The sequence below is a fragment of the Lytechinus pictus genome, chromosome 17, assembly GCF_037042905.1.
Source record: "Lytechinus pictus isolate F3 Inbred chromosome 17, Lp3.0, whole genome shotgun sequence".
In the NCBI taxonomy this organism is placed as follows: Eukaryota; Metazoa; Echinodermata; class Echinoidea; order Temnopleuroida; family Toxopneustidae; genus Lytechinus; species Lytechinus pictus.
The window spans coordinates 31192630-31210316 of record NC_087261.1 but is presented as its reverse complement, the minus strand read 5'-3'; the positions used below and the strand labels follow the sequence as shown (position 1 = coordinate 31210316).

The window sequence follows — 17687 nt, the reverse complement described above, 5'->3', positions numbered from 1 at the left end:
ATTTGTGGTCCTGGAAAGTCAGGGAATTTGGAAAATTTGTGAAAAGTCATGGAATTGCATTTACCTCATAGCTGAATGGCTTGAATCTTTTTTTTTTTTTCTTTTTTGAATCTTTATTGCTTCAATAAAACAAAATATATGTACAATATTCATCGTGTACAACAAGATACATCAAGATACATCAATATTCATCGTAATGAAGATAAAGTATAAAATACATAACAAATACAAGCAAGTCTCAACTTGGTTCAAAATTAGTAAAAGGTCTCCATTTTTGTCTCACCTGCATAGCAGAGTGAGACTATAGGCGCCGCTTTTGCGACGGCGGCGGCGTCAACACCAAATCTTAACCTGAGGTTAAGTTTTTGAAATGACAGCATAACTTAGAAAGTGTATGGACCTAGTTCATGAAACTTGGCCATAAGGTTAATCAAGTATTACTGAACATCCTGCCTGAGTTTCATGTCACATGACCAAGGTCAAAGGTCATTTAGGGTCAATGAACTTAGACCATGTTGGGGGAATCAACATCAAAATCTTAACCTAAGGTTAAGTTTTTGAAATGTCATCATACATAACTTAGAAAATATATGGACCTAGTTCATGAAACTTATACATAAGGTTAATCAAGTATCACTGAACATCCTGCATGAGTTTCACATCACATGACCAAGGTCAAAGGTCATTTAGGGTCAATGAACTTTGGCCGAATTGGGGGTATCTGTTGAATTACCATCATAACTTTGAAAGTTTATGGATCTGATTCATGAAACTTGGACATAATAGTAATCAAGTATTACTGAACATCCTGTGCAAGTTTCAGGTCACATGATCAAGGTCAAAGGTCATTTAGGGTCAATGAACTTTGGCCAAATTGGGGTATTTGTTGAATTACAGCCATAAATTTGAAAGTGTGTTGGTCTAGTTCATAAAACTTGGACATAATAGTAATCAAGTATCACTGAACATCCTGTGCGAGTTTCAGGTCACATGATCAAGGTCAAAGGTCATGTAAGGTCAAAGAACTTTGGCCACGTTGGGGGTATTTGTTGAATTGCCATCATATCTCTATAAGTGTATTGGTCTAGTTCATAAAACGTGGAAATAAGAGTAACCAAGTATCACTGAACATCTTGTGCGAGTTATAGTAGTTTTCAAAATCAGCACTGCTGCTATATTGAATCGCGTGATGCAGGTGAGACGGCCAGAGGCATTCCACTTGTTTATAATGTAGCATCTCCTTGCCCTTTTTGAAAGCAATTAACTTTTCAACATTTTCAACAAATTTCAACTCATTTATGAATATAGCTAACGAAAGTTGTCTTTCTTGACATTTTGTTCTGAAAATGAAGTATTTTGCAAATAAAATTATTGTGTTTGAGAGATGTTGAAACTTACTTGGAACACCAAAACATATGTCAATATTTGAAAATTTGTGATAACTAATATTGTGGAAATTCAACCAAGTATTTACCTCCGTCCAAAACTTAGAAACAATAGGGCATAAACAGAATAAGTGTATCAACGTTTGTGGTTCAGTTTTACAAAAATTACACAATGGTGAATTCTTCACACCTATCTTAAATAAATACTCATTAGTTGATATACGACGGTGAATAAACTTATACTGGAACATTCTGATTTTTGAATCCAAAGTAACCCAGTTAGTAGTCAAAAATCTATTTTGCCATTGGATCAGAAGACTTAGATCTACATTTAAATCATTCGACCATTTTTCACACTGGTTGGTATCTGATATATCTAAACAATGTTTTTTTATAAGCGTTAAATAGCAGGATTTAGTTACCTTCTTATAACTTATAAATCTCTTTAAACTATTTACATCGTCAGATTCATCATTTGTAACACTTGATCTTAAAGTATTTTTCCATTCTTTTCTAAAACAAGAAATCAATGAAAAATATTCCAAATAACATCTTTTAGGCAGATTGAAGTCGTCTTGAAGTTCATGAAAAGTTTTAAATAGTCCATTGTTCTTTATAATATCTTTTACATATAAAATACCTGCTTCAAACCATTGTTCAAAAAATATCGTTTTACCGTCTATTTTAATATAAGAATTATTCCACAATGATTGATTAAAAATATCTTTATATTTAACTGGGTTGAAGTATCTGTAATGAGACCATGAAGTTAAAACATCTTTCCAAAAATTATTCAAGTGTTTATCCAAATCTTTACCTGTAAAGTTACATTGTAAAATATAATCACCGCCTATCTTATTCATATTTATATAAAATAACATCTTCCAGTTACCTTCGTTTTCTTTGTCTAAAATTCTTTTGACCCAAGCTATTTTCAGTGCCTGACAAATAGTTTCTGTATGAATCATTTTCAAACCACTATCACCTACATGTATATCGTTATACAATATTTTTCTTTTTATACGATCTTTCTTATTACTCCAAATAAATCGAAAAAGTTTACTTTGGAGAGAATCAAAAAAATGTTTTGGTGGATTTCGAATAATGCTAAATAAATATACAAATTTTGGAATTATTAGAGATTTGATGACAGTTATCTTCCCAGCTAATGATAACGTTCTCATATTCCATACTTTCAGTAGATTGTCAGCCTGTTGTATTTTATCATCAAAATTTAAATGGTATATGTCCAATTCATCAGAAACAGGTATTTTTATTCCTAAGTAAGAGAATGCGTCTTTTACCCATTTAACTTTACTCTCTTTGAAATTATTATTTTTAGCACTATCTAGCCGTATTACGTTACTCTTTTCTATGTTTATGTTTAAACCTGATATATTTCCAAAATGAGTTAGGATAGAACAACAATTTTCAAGATTCTTCTCCGTAGCTGATAAGTATATGATTGTATCATCTGCGTATTGGCTTAATCGTATTTCTTTATGTCCAACCTGAATCCCTTGTATCTCTTTAGATTGTCTTATCAATGCCCCTAAAATTTCGGCCCCTATTAGAAAAAGATATGGGGAGAGTGGGCACCCCTGCCTTACCCCTCTCTCAATATAAAAAACCGGGGAAGAATATCCATTATTAAGAACACAGCTTTCAATATTATTATATAAGGTTCGAATCCATCTTACACAGTCTTGTTTAAACCCAAATTTTTCGAGGCATTTAAATAAAAAATTCCATTCGATGGAGTCAAAGGCTTTTTCAAAATCAATTGAAAAAGCTAATCCAGGTCGTTTATTTTCCTTACAATATTCCAACATATCTAATAATAAACGAATATTTTCTCCTATATATCTCCCTTTCATAAATCCTGTTTGGTCTGCTGAAATTATCGAGGGTAATACTTTTTTTAGTCTGTTTGCTATTATTTTTGCTAAAATTTTGTAGTCAGTATTTAAAAGAGAAAGGGGTCGCCAATTTTTTAATTGTGTTGTGTCCTTCCCAGACTTAGGGATCAAAGTTATAATGCCTCGTCTCATAGAAGAGCAAAGTTCACCATCGCTATAGCATTTGTTATTTGGCTTGAATCTTGATGTTGGTGAAACGAAAATGGTACTGTACCCTGGTCAGAAACAGACCATATACCAATGATAATACATGTAGATGTACATGTCATGAGTAAGGTAGTGGGTGGAATGGATGGCTGTGAGGTGAGGTTATGGAGGCCATCATAATGTGTCTGATTTTGCAAACCGTGCCAAATAGCAAGTCATGGAAATGGCCAAAATATGCCACTTTTTTGTGGTTATGTGTGGTAACACACGGTGTAATACGCAGCGAGTCACATGCTTACTATGGGGAAGCAACTGATATATCTGACTTTGGTAAAAACAGTGATTTTGAGCCCAAAACAGACACTACAGTTGATATTTCTGTTTGTAGACTAGGTCTACGGGAAGGTAAACAACTCCAGTCGGCTCGGTCCGGGTACTAGCGGGGGAAGATGCCGTTGGGTCTCATATCATGGGAATTTGTGAATGTGGTCAATATGTGCAAATCAGGGTCAAGGTCACCACCGCCCCTAATAATTTAGGGTTCAAAGGGTTAAAGGAAATTAAAACCCAAGAAGAGAAGCAATCTTATTGCAAAGAGTAAACTGAGAGGAACAAATAAAAAAACTTTCATCAAAATCGGTTATGAAATAAGCAATTTAAAAAGTCTTGTACTTTCTATGGGGATCCTCAAATTGGCAAACGTGCTTCAAAATGGCTGATTTTGTGGACAACTCTCCATTTCTTTTGTACACAAATTTTCAGATTTTCCCCTTTATTTTACATATTTCACATTATCTCCTCCTGACCTTGACATATGTGGTGTGAATTACATTTTACAAGGGGGGGGGGGCACTCAAATTTTTTTTTGATGGGGGCGTGCCTCACGAAACTCTGAAATGGGGGTCTAAGGAACTGACTAAAAGGGTAAAATACGGGGTCTTGGGAACTAAATACATGTATATACCGAGCGGTGTGAAGAACAGGGTCTTCGGAACGGGATCGCGGCACTGCAAATACGTTGCACCATAGCGCTGTGCATACACTCGCCATGCATAGAGCGGCTATGTAGGGAGTTGCGAAGACATGGTACGTGCATCTCTCGCATGCGGTGCTCGTGCTGGAAAATTTTGGTAGGGCTGGAGAACTGAGATGTCTCGTAACGGGGGTCTTGCAAGCAGGGCTGGGCGGCTTCTGAACTGTACTTTTGTCATTCGGAGTATCTAGAGAACTGAAAAGGGGGTCATCAAAGCGGCACGTCCCCGTACCACCAATATATGTGAGTGCCCCCCCCCCCTTGGGTCTATTAGGAACTCGAGTGTCCCTTTACTACTACTACTAATAATAATAATTGGCATTTATATGGCGCCATTTATCTAGAAATATTCTATTCCGAGGTGTACAAGAAAAAGAAAAAATGAGATAGTTTGGATGAGTGTCAAAGTGCCAAGAACCAATACTGTTAGCAGAGATAAAAGACTTCAGTTTAGATTTGAAAGTCTCTAGTGGTGATATAGTTCTTAAATCAAATGGTAAATTATTTTTGATGATCTCAGGCCACGAGCTGGTCTATAAGGCATGACATGGTCGTGTAAATATTTTGGTGCCATACCTTTTAAAACTTTCCAAGTGAGAAGAAGTATTTTAAATTCTATAGGCCTACGCTCCCGGAGTGGCAACCAATGTAACTTTTAGAGAAATGTTATATTTTGACGATCCAGTTAAATGATATGATATATTATGGCCTAACTCAAGAGATATACTGTATATATACATGTGTGAAAATATACATCAAATTATTATTATGAATAAGAGCAAATAAATTTCAACCTATTTCAATAATGGGTGCATGAGGTTGGGTAGGTGGATGATAAAAGGGCCAAGTAAATGACCAAGGCCATCCTCCTCATTAAGTTGGTTAACCATGTCAACAAAATAAGTCACAATATATTGTATGAGTTGATTACTGTTATGTGTTGTTTGTCTATCAGGCCATGCTGTGCAATACAGTAACATATCAACCCAAGAGAGCTATCCACCTCCATTGCTAGGAGAGCATACAGCAGACATTCTCATCAATCTTCTTGGATACACGCAATCACAGGTAGAAGGGCTTCACAAAGATACAGCTATAGCTCTTCCTTGAGACCGGACTGCTTTCTACATCCATCCATGATGAGGACGAGATACAGATCTACACTCAAAGAATTGATGAGAGTGGTTTGTCAGATCACTTGAGAGCTCTCATAATTTGTTCTAAGAATAATTTATTGGTAGATTATACCCTAAGGCCCGTATTCTGAACTCGGGTTTAACTTAAACTCAGGTTCAAAGTTGTGGTTTAAGTATGGATAGCCAATTGTTATATAAATCACTAACGGTAGAGATATCATACTTCAGCTCATTTGGCTCTTTAATTATTCATAATTGTCTATGAATCATAAATAGATGATTGTCTTCACCATCAATGAATCAGGAAAGAGCACAGTAAACATAAGAAACATACAACTTCATATTTTGACACTTTTGGCTTCCCATAATTTTAGTACAGAGTTAGACTGTGGTCTAAGTTAAACCTGACTTCAGAATACGGGCCTAAGAATGGAACATGCAGGATAGATAATCACCATTCATAAATAGGAGAATCAGATGAGAATAGATGCTGAGCGAGATACAGACAATAAGCTGCCGCTCAATGTTGCTTTATCATCATCAATATATTTCAGCATCATGAGTATTAGATTCTAGTAGGTTTATACAGACCGCATGATCTAATTTGAATTTATTCTGCAATCAGAGGATATATTAAGGGCAGTTTCATGCCCCCTGGCAAATTATGAGGACATGTAAAATTAGACAAGGAAATAGAACTACAACCAATGTAAGGTATAACGATAAGACACTTAAAAGTTCATCATGCAAAAAGGGATATAAATCAGTATCGTTTATATCACTAATTTGATGTATCCTCTTATTACCCTGGTATATTTGTATTGTATTTATATTCATGTGATTACCTCAAAAAAAATTGAGCCAGTATGCAATACCCTCATAATAAAAGATAATTCATTAATCAAATAGTAATTGTAAGTTTAAATTAAAATGTCAGTTGAGGGTAATGATCTTTAGTTTTAAGAGAATCTAATAAAATGACAATCACATAATGATTCAGATCTTAAATTAATCCAAGGTCATCTAAGTGCATGGCTTTAGAAACCTTATTGATTGGCCCTAATGCCTTCTCTTTTTCATCCATTTATGCAGTAATATTGAAATATGGCCCCACCACCAAAATATTGAAATTTAAACAGGTTCAAGGATGTAGCTAATGATGAGTGGATCACTCGTCAAAAGGAACGGACGCCATTTTTTATGGTAAAAGATATACACAACATTGGAAATCTAGATTGGTATATGTTTACAATCATTTTGTTTTATATACCAGTACATCTATGCACTACTTTGTGTCTTTGTTTGTACATTACAAATTCACTGAGCTGGATTACAGCTTTTCTTTTCCTTCAAAATGCTACCAAATTTGCAACATATCCAAAGTGAGCTCTTAAGAAACACTGCCCTCAGCAGTGCATACATAACACTATAGGGGCCATGAGCCTAATTACATCAGGAGGGCTAAAGATATTCGTTCGACCCAACCCATTCGAATTTTTTCAATTTGATATTGCTGATTGGCAAAAGTGTATGAATATGATTCAAAATCTAACACTGATTCTAGAAATGGTAACTACTGAACTTCCTTTGCCCAAATTGGGAAGATATATCGATGATTTGGAACTATTTTTTGACTGGCAGAAGAATTGGGGCTATTTTACTGTTTCAGTTGATGAATTTGATCCCATCATAGTTATCTTCATAAATGGCAATTTATTTTTAAAATTAGCTGGCTACGATACCCTTCTCTGGTCAGATATGGAATGTCAGATATATATCCTATCCAAAGGTAGTAAACATTCGACCCTCTAATTTCACATTTATTTTTTATGAATTTTTCTTAAGTGCCATTTTAACACACAAGTCTATGGGGAATGTTTTACGCGCGTGACACCCTCAATTGCGATCAATAAAATAACCCAAATGAAATTTACACACATGACACAAAGTTTTGCACTCATTTCTCAGCATCTACTTAGCTACACAAATTCATATTTCAAAACATTTTATGATTTAAACTCACTCTTTGGGCGGCATAAATACTTGACTGGAATGTACTTTTGGGACATTCTGTCCCACTGAACAGAATTTCGAACTTTCCTTCGGAATAAACAATTTGGCTGCTGCAACACATGATATGGTGTCTTCAAAACATCAAATTTGCATGAAAGAAAGTTTAGAATCAAACTACAGAAACTTCTGTTTCAACAAAACACACTCCCTGCCCAGATTAGGGCATTTATGGCCCTTATCTAATACTCAGAATGATACTTAATCTTCACACCCTTCTGAAGGGTAAATGACAACAATTTTTCTTATTGGCCTACTAAGTTCAGTAGACACAGTTTTCACTTTCACGTTCCTAATCTAACAGATCTAACAGATCTTCCCATCTAGCAGATGGGAATCTGTACCAGGATAGACATGAACAATTATCCCTCTTGTCCATTTGCCCCTGACTGAATTATGGTCAGCTACCAGAACTACATTGCCAATGCGAACATTTCGTTTCTCTCTGTTCCATTATCGGCGAGGGACTAGCAATGGAAACACATCTCTATTTCACATCTTCCAGGACTCATTTTCAATTTTATGAACAAATTCTACTCTGTGATTTGGATTTTTGGTTTCTTTGAATGGATCCTTAGGTACCCTAGAAGAAGATCTCCCCAGTAAAATATAATTGGGACATAAGTATGCACCATCGTCCGGATCATTCGGTGCCCTACCAATTGGCCTTTAATTGACCAAGTTTGCGACTTCTTGTAAGCATGTGTGTAATTCAGGCAACTCTTCATCCCAGTTAATACCTAGCTTACACAATCTCTGCATGCCAATCTTTGCTTTGACTAGGAAGGCGGCTGCAAATCCAAGTGGGTCAAAGATTTGTATGTCACGTCTGAGAATCTTTCTCTTTGCCAGTTGTGATACAGTTTCTGTAGACTTCACTTTGTAAGATAATATATCAGTTTATATGTTCCATACCACACCCAACACCTCTTCATGTGTAGCTTCTAGCAATCGAGCTTCTTTCTGCTCAGCAGATTCGCCATCTTTCAACACTTTGTTGGAGGACCAACCCTTAACGCGAAAGCCTCCTTCAGCCAACCCAATGTCTAGTTGTTCAGTCAGCTCAACTTCCTTATCCTTTGAGGATACTGAAAAGCAGATATTGTCCATAAAGGTGTCTTTCTTGATTCAAGCTGCTTCAGGGAATGACGTTTCCCCATCTTCTGCTGTCCTTTGAAGAGCTATCTGTGCCATGGCAGGCGATGGCTTATCCCCAAACGTCAGCACGTTCTGACATATACATCTGGCTTCTTGTCTGTCTGCAGATTTCTCCAGAGATACCTGTGAACTTGCTGATCTCTTTCTGGAATCAGAACCCGATGATACATCTTTGATATATCCCCCATTACGGCTGTAGCTCCCTCATAGCATCCTTAGTATATTGTTCAGTAGGTCTGATTCTTTATGCCAGTAATAATGTGTGACCCTGAAAAGTGGCTGATGAGTTGAATACTTTTCTTACAGGAGTACTCTTTTTCTCTGGGCGGATGTCGGCATGATGCGACACGTAGTGAATGGGCCTTTGGTATGAAGATACTTCTTCCTCTGTTAGCTTGCATGAGAAGCTCATTTCTACCATGATCTCATTCATTTGTTGATCTTTGCGTATTCAGTGTTCTTGATTAGTCTTCTCTCTGTCGACTGAAGAACTTTCTCTGCCTGTATGCGGTTATCGGGCAGTAGATGAGGATCTCTTCTCCACGGATAGGGCACCATCCACTGGTTCCCTCTCTTTTCACATGACTTGTAGATGATATTGTACTCATCTTTCTCTGTTTTACTCATGCTAGCTGGTTCACAATCACAGTTATTCCGGACCCCCATATTCTCTGTGGTCCAGAAGTCTGACAGGTCCACTGGTGATGCTAGTTGAACATGAAGGACTCTGCCAGTAACGGATGAGTGTTGAGTAGCCCCAAATACTACCCAACCCAAAGGCAACTTTCTTGCGATTAAGTTTCCTGCCTCTCGTGTGGTGCCTGTATGAAGAGAGGCATGATTAATACCAATCAAGAGATCAATATCTCCTCCTCTGCGATGTAGATTTTGCACATCAATTTTCAGCATCTCTGCAATTGGTCTCAAGTCTACTTCCTAAACATCACTGATGAATGGCAGGGCTACTGCTCGTATGATGTATGTTGGGGACTTCTCATTCAGAGCTCTAACTGGAACTTTATACACACACGTTTCGATATGCTCTTCCTCACTGCCTATCTTCTTAACTGTTATGGAAGTCCTGGTACCTTAACCCTATCTAGGCTGGGGGGGGGGCCTCCGAGGCCCCCCCTCAACGAGTCGCGCGATATTTTCGCTGCGCAAATTTTTTTGACCGCGCTGCTCGCTGGATTTTTACTTTCAAGTCTTGCGCAACTTTTGAGACTAATTTTGCGTCACCCGGGTACGCGGTTCCGAAATCACACAACGTTATGTAAGTGCATGTCAGACCAAAAATTGCTCAAAAACGTGATTTCGTGTACAAAGTCAATGTAAATTGTATTTTCAACCAAAAATCATAAATGTATGATTTTTTTTGTTTTGCTGGTCTTAATGTATGTATTTTATGCTGTTTATGATCTTAGAAGAGTCCCCAACGAATTTCATTGAAAAAACAATGAAAAACAAAGGGTCCAAAAAATAAAGAAATACATAAGACATTGCAAAAAACAATATAATACATAAGAAATTGATCTGATATCACAATTTTTTTCATGTAAACTTGTTAAGAACACCACAAAGAGCTTCTATGCCAAAAATTAGAACATTTGGAGCTTTATTTATGGAGTTAAAGGAAAAAGTATGATTTTGCATACTAATTACGCATAAATTAGCATAATTACTTAATAGCGATTCGCATGAAATAAATTACTATACAATTTTGTAGATTATATCCCAGACAACCTGCGTGCCAATTTTCGGCGTGGTCGAATGCCGAGATCTCAAGGGGGGGCCTGGGAGCCCCCCCCCCCCCCCCTGGCCATATGAACTCCCAAAATACCCCGGCCTAGATAGGGTTAAAGATGTAACTGATCTGCAATGGATTGCTTGATTACGCTTACTTGAGATCCTGAATCAAGCAAAATGTTCCCACTTAGCTTAGCAGACCCTTGTTGTCCAATGTCAACTTGTAGAACTGGGAGCAGTGCTTCTTTCATTGCACAATTGGATCCTACAGCAACGTACGTTAGATGACACTGTTACACTGCTCTTATCGTCTGAATGTAGGAGGGGATGATGGTAATATCGACATTCACTTTCACTGCATTGCTTCTTCCTCCTACAATTGCTCATTCTTTGGTCTCTACCTGCTTTCTTTAAACAACTGAAGCAAGCTTTATTCTCTTTCATTAACTTGAGCCTTTCTGGTTGCGTCATAGGTACAAGTTTCTTACACTGGTCGATCCACTGTGAATCTGACGGACAAATCCAGCATTTCGGGGGAAGTCTGGTACATGTAGGTGTAGACCCCTCTGTCTCAATGTGATGAATCTGCTGACTTGCTTTGGACCTGACGGGTGCTGTTGCTCTGGTCCGTGCCGTCATCTCTCCCGTCATCAATTCAATCAGCAAGAAAACTGAAGGCTCAGTGTTCAACATGTTGAGATGACGAAACCAAACTTTCTTGTCCTCAGCATGAAAGTTCTTCTCAATCATGGCCAGCATCTGAGTGTTGTCAATGTCTGTTGCTCGTCCTACATCTTTCAATGTATTGTAACTGCGCAGAATAAGCCGAGTTAACTCTCAAAACCGGGAGTCTTCTCCTTCCTTCAAAGTCCGGAAAGAGCTAATGTCATTAATCACAGCATTAGTAAGAAATCTTATATCTCCGTAAACTGCATCAAGGAACTTCCAAGCTGCTTCGGAATCACTTACCCCTCTTAGGTTTCTGCTGGCTTTCCCTCTAGACTGCTTCTCAACAAGGTAATGGCATCTCTATCTGAATAGCTGGCGGACATTCGAAGAAAGTCTGCCTTGAATATGTTGTATTCACGGTATTCATGTTGTAAGGCGACATAATGCGGATGGTGGAGAAACCACTGCTGCCTGTGGCGAACCACGCTGTTGGAGATATTGGTTGTATCTTATTTTTAGCTTTGTGAAATCAGAATGAACATCGTCCATCCATTCTTCATCGTTATTGAACTCTGCGTTGTCATCAATTTGTTCCACAAGTTCCTCATGTGCACATGTTGGAACGCTTCCTGTACTTCTCCTTCTGGCCTCACGGCATCAATGATAGCTGAAAGGGAGTTGCTGGTTCGTGTGAAGCGTCCCTTTAACCCTCAACGTTTATGTTTCAGTGACTTCAGGTCGGCCATGGTGCTGTACTCGATGTTGACCCCTTAGGCAATGCAGGCATCTCAGGTATTCACAATATTGTGCCAAAGCACGAGGCGTAAGCACGTCATGCTCAGTTGACTGATATTGTAAATAGCCTCCAGTGTGATGCATTGCCGTAAAACTGTGTTACTTCTCGTTAATATTCATTATTTGTATAAAGCCTGATAAATGTGTGAGACTACAATATTTATTTTTAATTGGTGAGTTCTTGAGAAATCTCTGTTTAGCATGTGTATCCTGTAATGGCTAATAAAGAGATGTACAGGTACCTTTTTTTTTCCCTGAAATACTACCAACAGCTATTATGCTGCAAAGAGATACTGTATTCAGATTTGAATGAGAATATGCTGGTATCATTCAGTTGCATGCTGAATTTTTCAACTCCTTGTGGTATAAGGAGAATGTATATTTTGTTAATTTTTTAGTCATGGTTCTTTAAATGGAATGAAATAAATGTGTAACATCAACCAAATTATATATATGAAATACAAAACAAGACAGTATATTTCATTTAATCAACTTTAGGATTGGTTGTTTGCGCATGAGCAAACAAAGTTGATTGAGAAAAGTATTCATACATTTCTGTGATCACTGAAGCATGGTTTGTTGATGGATAGTTAAAACTCTTGATAGATGAAATGATATCCTTTTATTTCAACTGGTTTAATTCTCTTTGATAAATGACAGGAATTGAAATTTGAATCCCGTGGAGATCCTTTGTATACATTTAATGGAGAAATTCTTACTAGAAGTTTATTTGTTGAAACACATGTATTGCAAAGTTTAGTAATGCCAAATGAAATACTATGAATCATGTATCAAATTAAGGCATATTTCCTCAATCAAAAACCAGAATGAATAAGCCAGGATCATTGAAGCATGACAAGTTATGCTTCAATGATCACAGAAAGATATGAAAATGTTAATTCATGCAAATTGTTTATCAAACTTATCGATATTACAGCAGAGTAACATTGGAATGATGCTTATTTGTGATTTATATTTTTATTTTAAGGTCCAAATGATATTTCAAGAATATAAATATTTGATAAAGAATGCCAGATAATTTGTATTTATATCACTTTTTTTGAATGCAATATATTGTATGCAATAAAATGTAATTTGACTTATTTATAGTGTGATGTATTTCTTTTTTAACTTGGTTGCCCAATCTTATCCTTCCCCATCTTTTTAAAAACACTTTCTCCATCTGTATTCACATGTAATGCTACTATTTTGTCTGTATTTCTGCATTGACTCCCCCTCTCTCTCCCCTTCTCTCCCTCAATCACCCCTCCCATTCTCCCCCCCCCCCTCTCCCCTCTCTCTCTCTCTCTACTTGATACATATTTGTAATTAACCTAATTGATCGCACTTGAATCAAAATGTGTTTTGTTTATTCAATTTGTTTCAACAATAAATATACCAGTATATACATAATACATGTATGTTCAAAAAATTATTTCGCTTAGAGTACAATTTATATACATGTAGGTGGAATGGTTTCGAAGTATAAAGTCAGAGTCAAGACACAACATGACATACCTCCAACCCAAATTCAGCTATTCACTGAGGTTTCAATATCATGATAATTCTATATTATTGTCATTTCATTCAGACAAAATATGAATACATATCATACAGTGAAAATTCAGATTCTTGGGGCCATTCATTCACAGCAAGATTCAAGCCCATTTTAAATGCAGAATACTGATACAGTAATCCATCTTAATCCTATTCCAGGTCATATTACTTATAGTTGTTACTTTAGTAACTTTGTCATTCTAAGGTAATTACTATGGTAACAATTCATTCTTGACAACCAATCAAAATCAAGGATATATTTCGTGGCCCTTTTGCATTATGTTCATGGTGACTTTGCCATTCAATGGTAACAAAGTTCAACAATCAATATCAAGGATTTCATGGAGGTTACCATTGGATTGTCCTGACAAAGTTATTATTTCATAGACAAAGAGGTTGAGGATTTAGGAAATCAATAGGTTGTAAGTTCTTGTGGGCATTATCCTGTTGAAAACACATTGACAAGAAATAATTACTTGTCATGTTATAATAGCAATTTCAATACATTCGGTAACCCTTTTCAGAAAGGCCTGCAATCAAATACAATTCTAAATATCAAACACAACTTGGTTTTCAATTATCACATGTGTGCAATAATATTGGAACTTGTACTTGATTTTAAGAATTTCAAGTAAAAGCAACTCTGTAATAGGCCCCCAAGACCCTAATTTACAAAATGTGTTTGATCCAATCACTCTCAATCGATCCAATCCGTCTCAATCGATCCAATCACTCTCAATTGATCCAATCACTCTCAATTGATCCAATCACTCTTAACTGATCCAATCACTCTTGATTGATCCAATCACTCTCAATTGATCCAATCACTCTCAACTGATCCAATCACTCTTGATCGATCCTATCACTCTCAATTGATCCAATCACTCTCAACTGATCCAATCACTCTTGATTGATCCAATCACTCTCAAATGATCCAATCACTCTCAATTGATCCAATCACTCTCAATTGATCCAATCACTCTCAATTGATCCAATCACTCTCAACAGAAAGCATGTAACACCATCATCAAGAATGCATAAAGCATTTCATATTATACATGTATATGCATCCTTGTTTTTAAATGATCATCATGTAGAAGGACAGCATGTAGCTCTATGGAGAAATGAGACATAAATGGCTTTCCATAATCAAGATAAGTTGCAAAATAGAATCCTTGGGCTAATGACATCAAGAGCTGCAATCAAACCCATCTTGATCTAACATCCAGTCATAGGAGCACAATTTGATTTGTATTTGATATTTAAAGTTGTGTTTGAACATTTTTGCAATAAGCCACTGGTCTCACAAATAGTTGCTAATCAATCAAATTGATCTCAAGTTGAGATTCATTACAAATCTGATCAGCTAAAAACAATCACATCTCTTCAACAGACAAGTTCCAGTATTCAAGAGAAACTTTTATGTCACAGTAAATTGCTTGGCACACCTTCCAACTGGTCCATGATCCAATTTTAGAACAAATCACATTTTCCTATAAATTTTCTGCAAATATGAATGAAAAGTATATTTTCATTTAAGGTTCAAATTAACTGTAAGAAAGCTACAATATAACAATTTTGGATGATTGAAAGCCTCTATTTTTCAGTAAAGGGCAAATTAGTTTCAAATCGTAGCCAATCGTACAATTGCTATGACGTCATTACGACTAGATATTAAATCCGCTTTTATTGTAATAAGGATAATAGCATAGTCACAGATTTGAACATAGGTATTCGTACAATGATTTAGAACATTACCCAGTAAGATATTCCAGGTATTAGCATCAAAGTCTACTTCGTTTTATTCCAAAATATGGTGTGAGGCGGCTTTAAGTCATGCCTAACTAAATATGAAACCATCCAATTTCAATTATTGTATTCTTCTTGGACCAGGTATGGACAGATTTTGGCTCAAAGACATTGGAAAAAAAAATCTAATGTAAGAATTGTATCATCCATTTCAATTATCGCTCAAATAGAGTTCAGAATATAATATGGTAAGACCAAACTTCACCTAAATTTGAAATCATTCGTTATGATAATCATCATCTTGAAGATTCATGCATCCAAATGATATAATGGCTGTTAATCAGAGAGCTCTGCAAGTCAAGGCTCAATTATAACATCATTATGATCATCATCTCGCTGTATAGATTTAAATGGAAAGAATCTGGTTTTGATATGAACGGCAAACACAAGCTCAACATCATTCATTGTGGATCCCTTTATAGGTAGTTTCGTCAAGGCTCAATTGGAGTCATACATTACGATGATCACCTCCTTCTTGTCACTGAAGCTAGATAGATCCATACGGATAGGATATGGTTTGGGTAAGGGTGGATATGGACGGCCAGTGCAAACTCAACATCATTCGATTCATTCTTATGGACTCCAGTACTTCGGACCTTATCAACAATGGACTTGATGTCAGTATACGACACGTGAAGAGGAAACCCGCACAGCTGGAGAAAGAATGAAAAATATTAATTCAAGATTAAATGAAACATTTATTTCCACAGCATGGTTTACATGGTTATAACATACTGGATGTGGTAACTCTGAAAGCACAGCTTGTAGCATAAACTTTAGATACATTTAAGTGAAAAATGACAAAATGCTGAAAAGGGTAGAAAGAAGTAAATTTCCATACAACGTATAGAACAAAATTTTTAAAAAGAAAACAAATAAGGATAAACCAGGGCAACTTATGAATATTTTGAAAGGAAAATATAACTTACATTGTATGATTCCAGTATTGATTTGAGATTAGGATTCTCATTGTCAAGTAGGTTAGGCGTATACTCCAGTTTCTTGAGGATATCTCTGAACGTATGAATGACATGACGGTTCCATCGTGTGATGTGACGAGGTCTCCATTCCATTATACATGAACGAAGTTTCTTCTCAATCCTAGAGAGATATAAAGTAAGCTATTAACATGTCTGGAGTCTAATGCACAACTATAGATACTTATTTAGGGTGATTTAGCCAACAGGTCTGAACACTATGAACAAAAATGAAATTTTGCATCTCCCAAAACAAAGCAAAAATAACTACAATTCTGTTAATGTCTTGAAAGAAAATATGATTAACAAAAAGGGATAACATTTCCACAATCCCGAAGTCCAAAAGTGCTTAAAATTCTCAGTGTAATAAACACCACTAACCTGTAGTAATAGATTAGTGATACACACAGCCTCATTATTTAGACAAGATATCCCGAGAAGTATACATATTCCAAATAATAACCTCTGTATGATATATTTTATTTTCCCCCATATTTATTTTCCCCCATAATGTTAAAGAGAGAGGGGGCATCATGGTCTAATGGTTAAGTCTCTTATCTTTCAATCTTAGGGACGTGGGTTTGATTCCCAGCTATGGCATGTTTTCCACCAGCGAGAAATTTACCCACATTATGCTGCACTCGACCCAGGTGAGGTAAATGGGTACCGGCAGTAAGTAATTCGTCACAAAGCTGTGAGCACTGGAATAGGTAGACTAGCTTAGCCGAGGTAATATAGGAGCACCATGAGCACCTAACACGGTGGATACGTGCACTATATTAATCCTATATTGTACAACGCCTTAGCTGGTTGTACCGAGTACTTGAGCAAAAGAGAGGCTGAATGTCAAACATTTGTACCGCTGCACACATACCATCCATAATGTACCGTTGCACGGGTCTGGAAAAGGTGACATCACAATAAAAATATGATTCAACGCATTGCATGCGCTTATATATATTAGTAAATGCAGCTGCATGGCATTTCTTTATTATTTATTATTATTATTTATGTAATTGAGGACTTTGGGTTAATGCTATACAAGGCTGCTAGTTTGTTTTAAAGGGTGAAATCAACCTTAAATTTGACTTACTTATTCTGTAAATCAACAACGTCATCAAGTATCGTCTGCTCATATTCTAAGGATTCCTCCTGTAACGATCAGAGGAAAGTTTGATTAAAGGAACGGAAAATCTTTCTGGGACATTCCATCCAAATCAGGTGATGTCCATGCCTACTTTGGATTCCTTCTGCACATAAAAATTACCATCATGTTTCCAAGTCAT

General features: G+C 36.5%; 3 protein-coding genes across 5 annotated transcripts in view; 1 reads left to right on the top strand and 2 right to left on the bottom strand.

Annotated features, from left to right (window-relative positions):
* The window catches only part of LOC135157208 (uncharacterized), a 4521-nt gene extending 20 nt beyond the window's left edge, over positions 1-4501 (bottom strand). The window contains exons 1-3 of the mRNA XM_064112130.1: positions 4416-4501; positions 1220-2423; positions 1-10 (exon numbers count right to left, since the gene is read on the bottom strand). The exon at positions 1-10 is cut by the window's left edge and continues 20 nt beyond it. Coding sequence (XP_063968200.1) covers positions 1-10; positions 1220-2423; positions 4416-4501 — 1300 coding nt within the window. The remainder of the gene's footprint in view (positions 11-1219; positions 2424-4415) is intronic.
* Positions 1-7738, top strand: part of LOC129279814 (succinate--hydroxymethylglutarate CoA-transferase-like) — a 25870-nt gene extending 18132 nt beyond the window's left edge. For 2 of the 3 annotated variants that reach the window (XM_064112302.1, XM_064112301.1), the window contains one exon: positions 5440-5691. In XM_064112302.1, coding sequence (XP_063968372.1) covers positions 5440-5594 — 155 coding nt within the window. In that variant the 3' untranslated portion in view covers positions 5595-5691. Of the gene's footprint in view, positions 1-5439 lie in introns of all 3 variants that reach the window. The other variant, XM_064112300.1, reaches the window with a different exon arrangement.
* A 5673-nt stretch (positions 7739-13411) lies between these two features.
* The window catches only part of LOC129280520 (coiled-coil and C2 domain-containing protein 2A-like), a 49905-nt gene continuing 45629 nt past the window's right edge, over positions 13412-17687 (bottom strand). The window contains exons 35-37 of the mRNA XM_064112299.1: positions 17495-17553; positions 16354-16525; positions 13412-16077 (exon numbers count right to left, since the gene is read on the bottom strand). Coding sequence (XP_063968369.1) covers positions 15889-16077; positions 16354-16525; positions 17495-17553 — 420 coding nt within the window. The 3' untranslated portion in view covers positions 13412-15888. The remainder of the gene's footprint in view (positions 16078-16353; positions 16526-17494; positions 17554-17687) is intronic.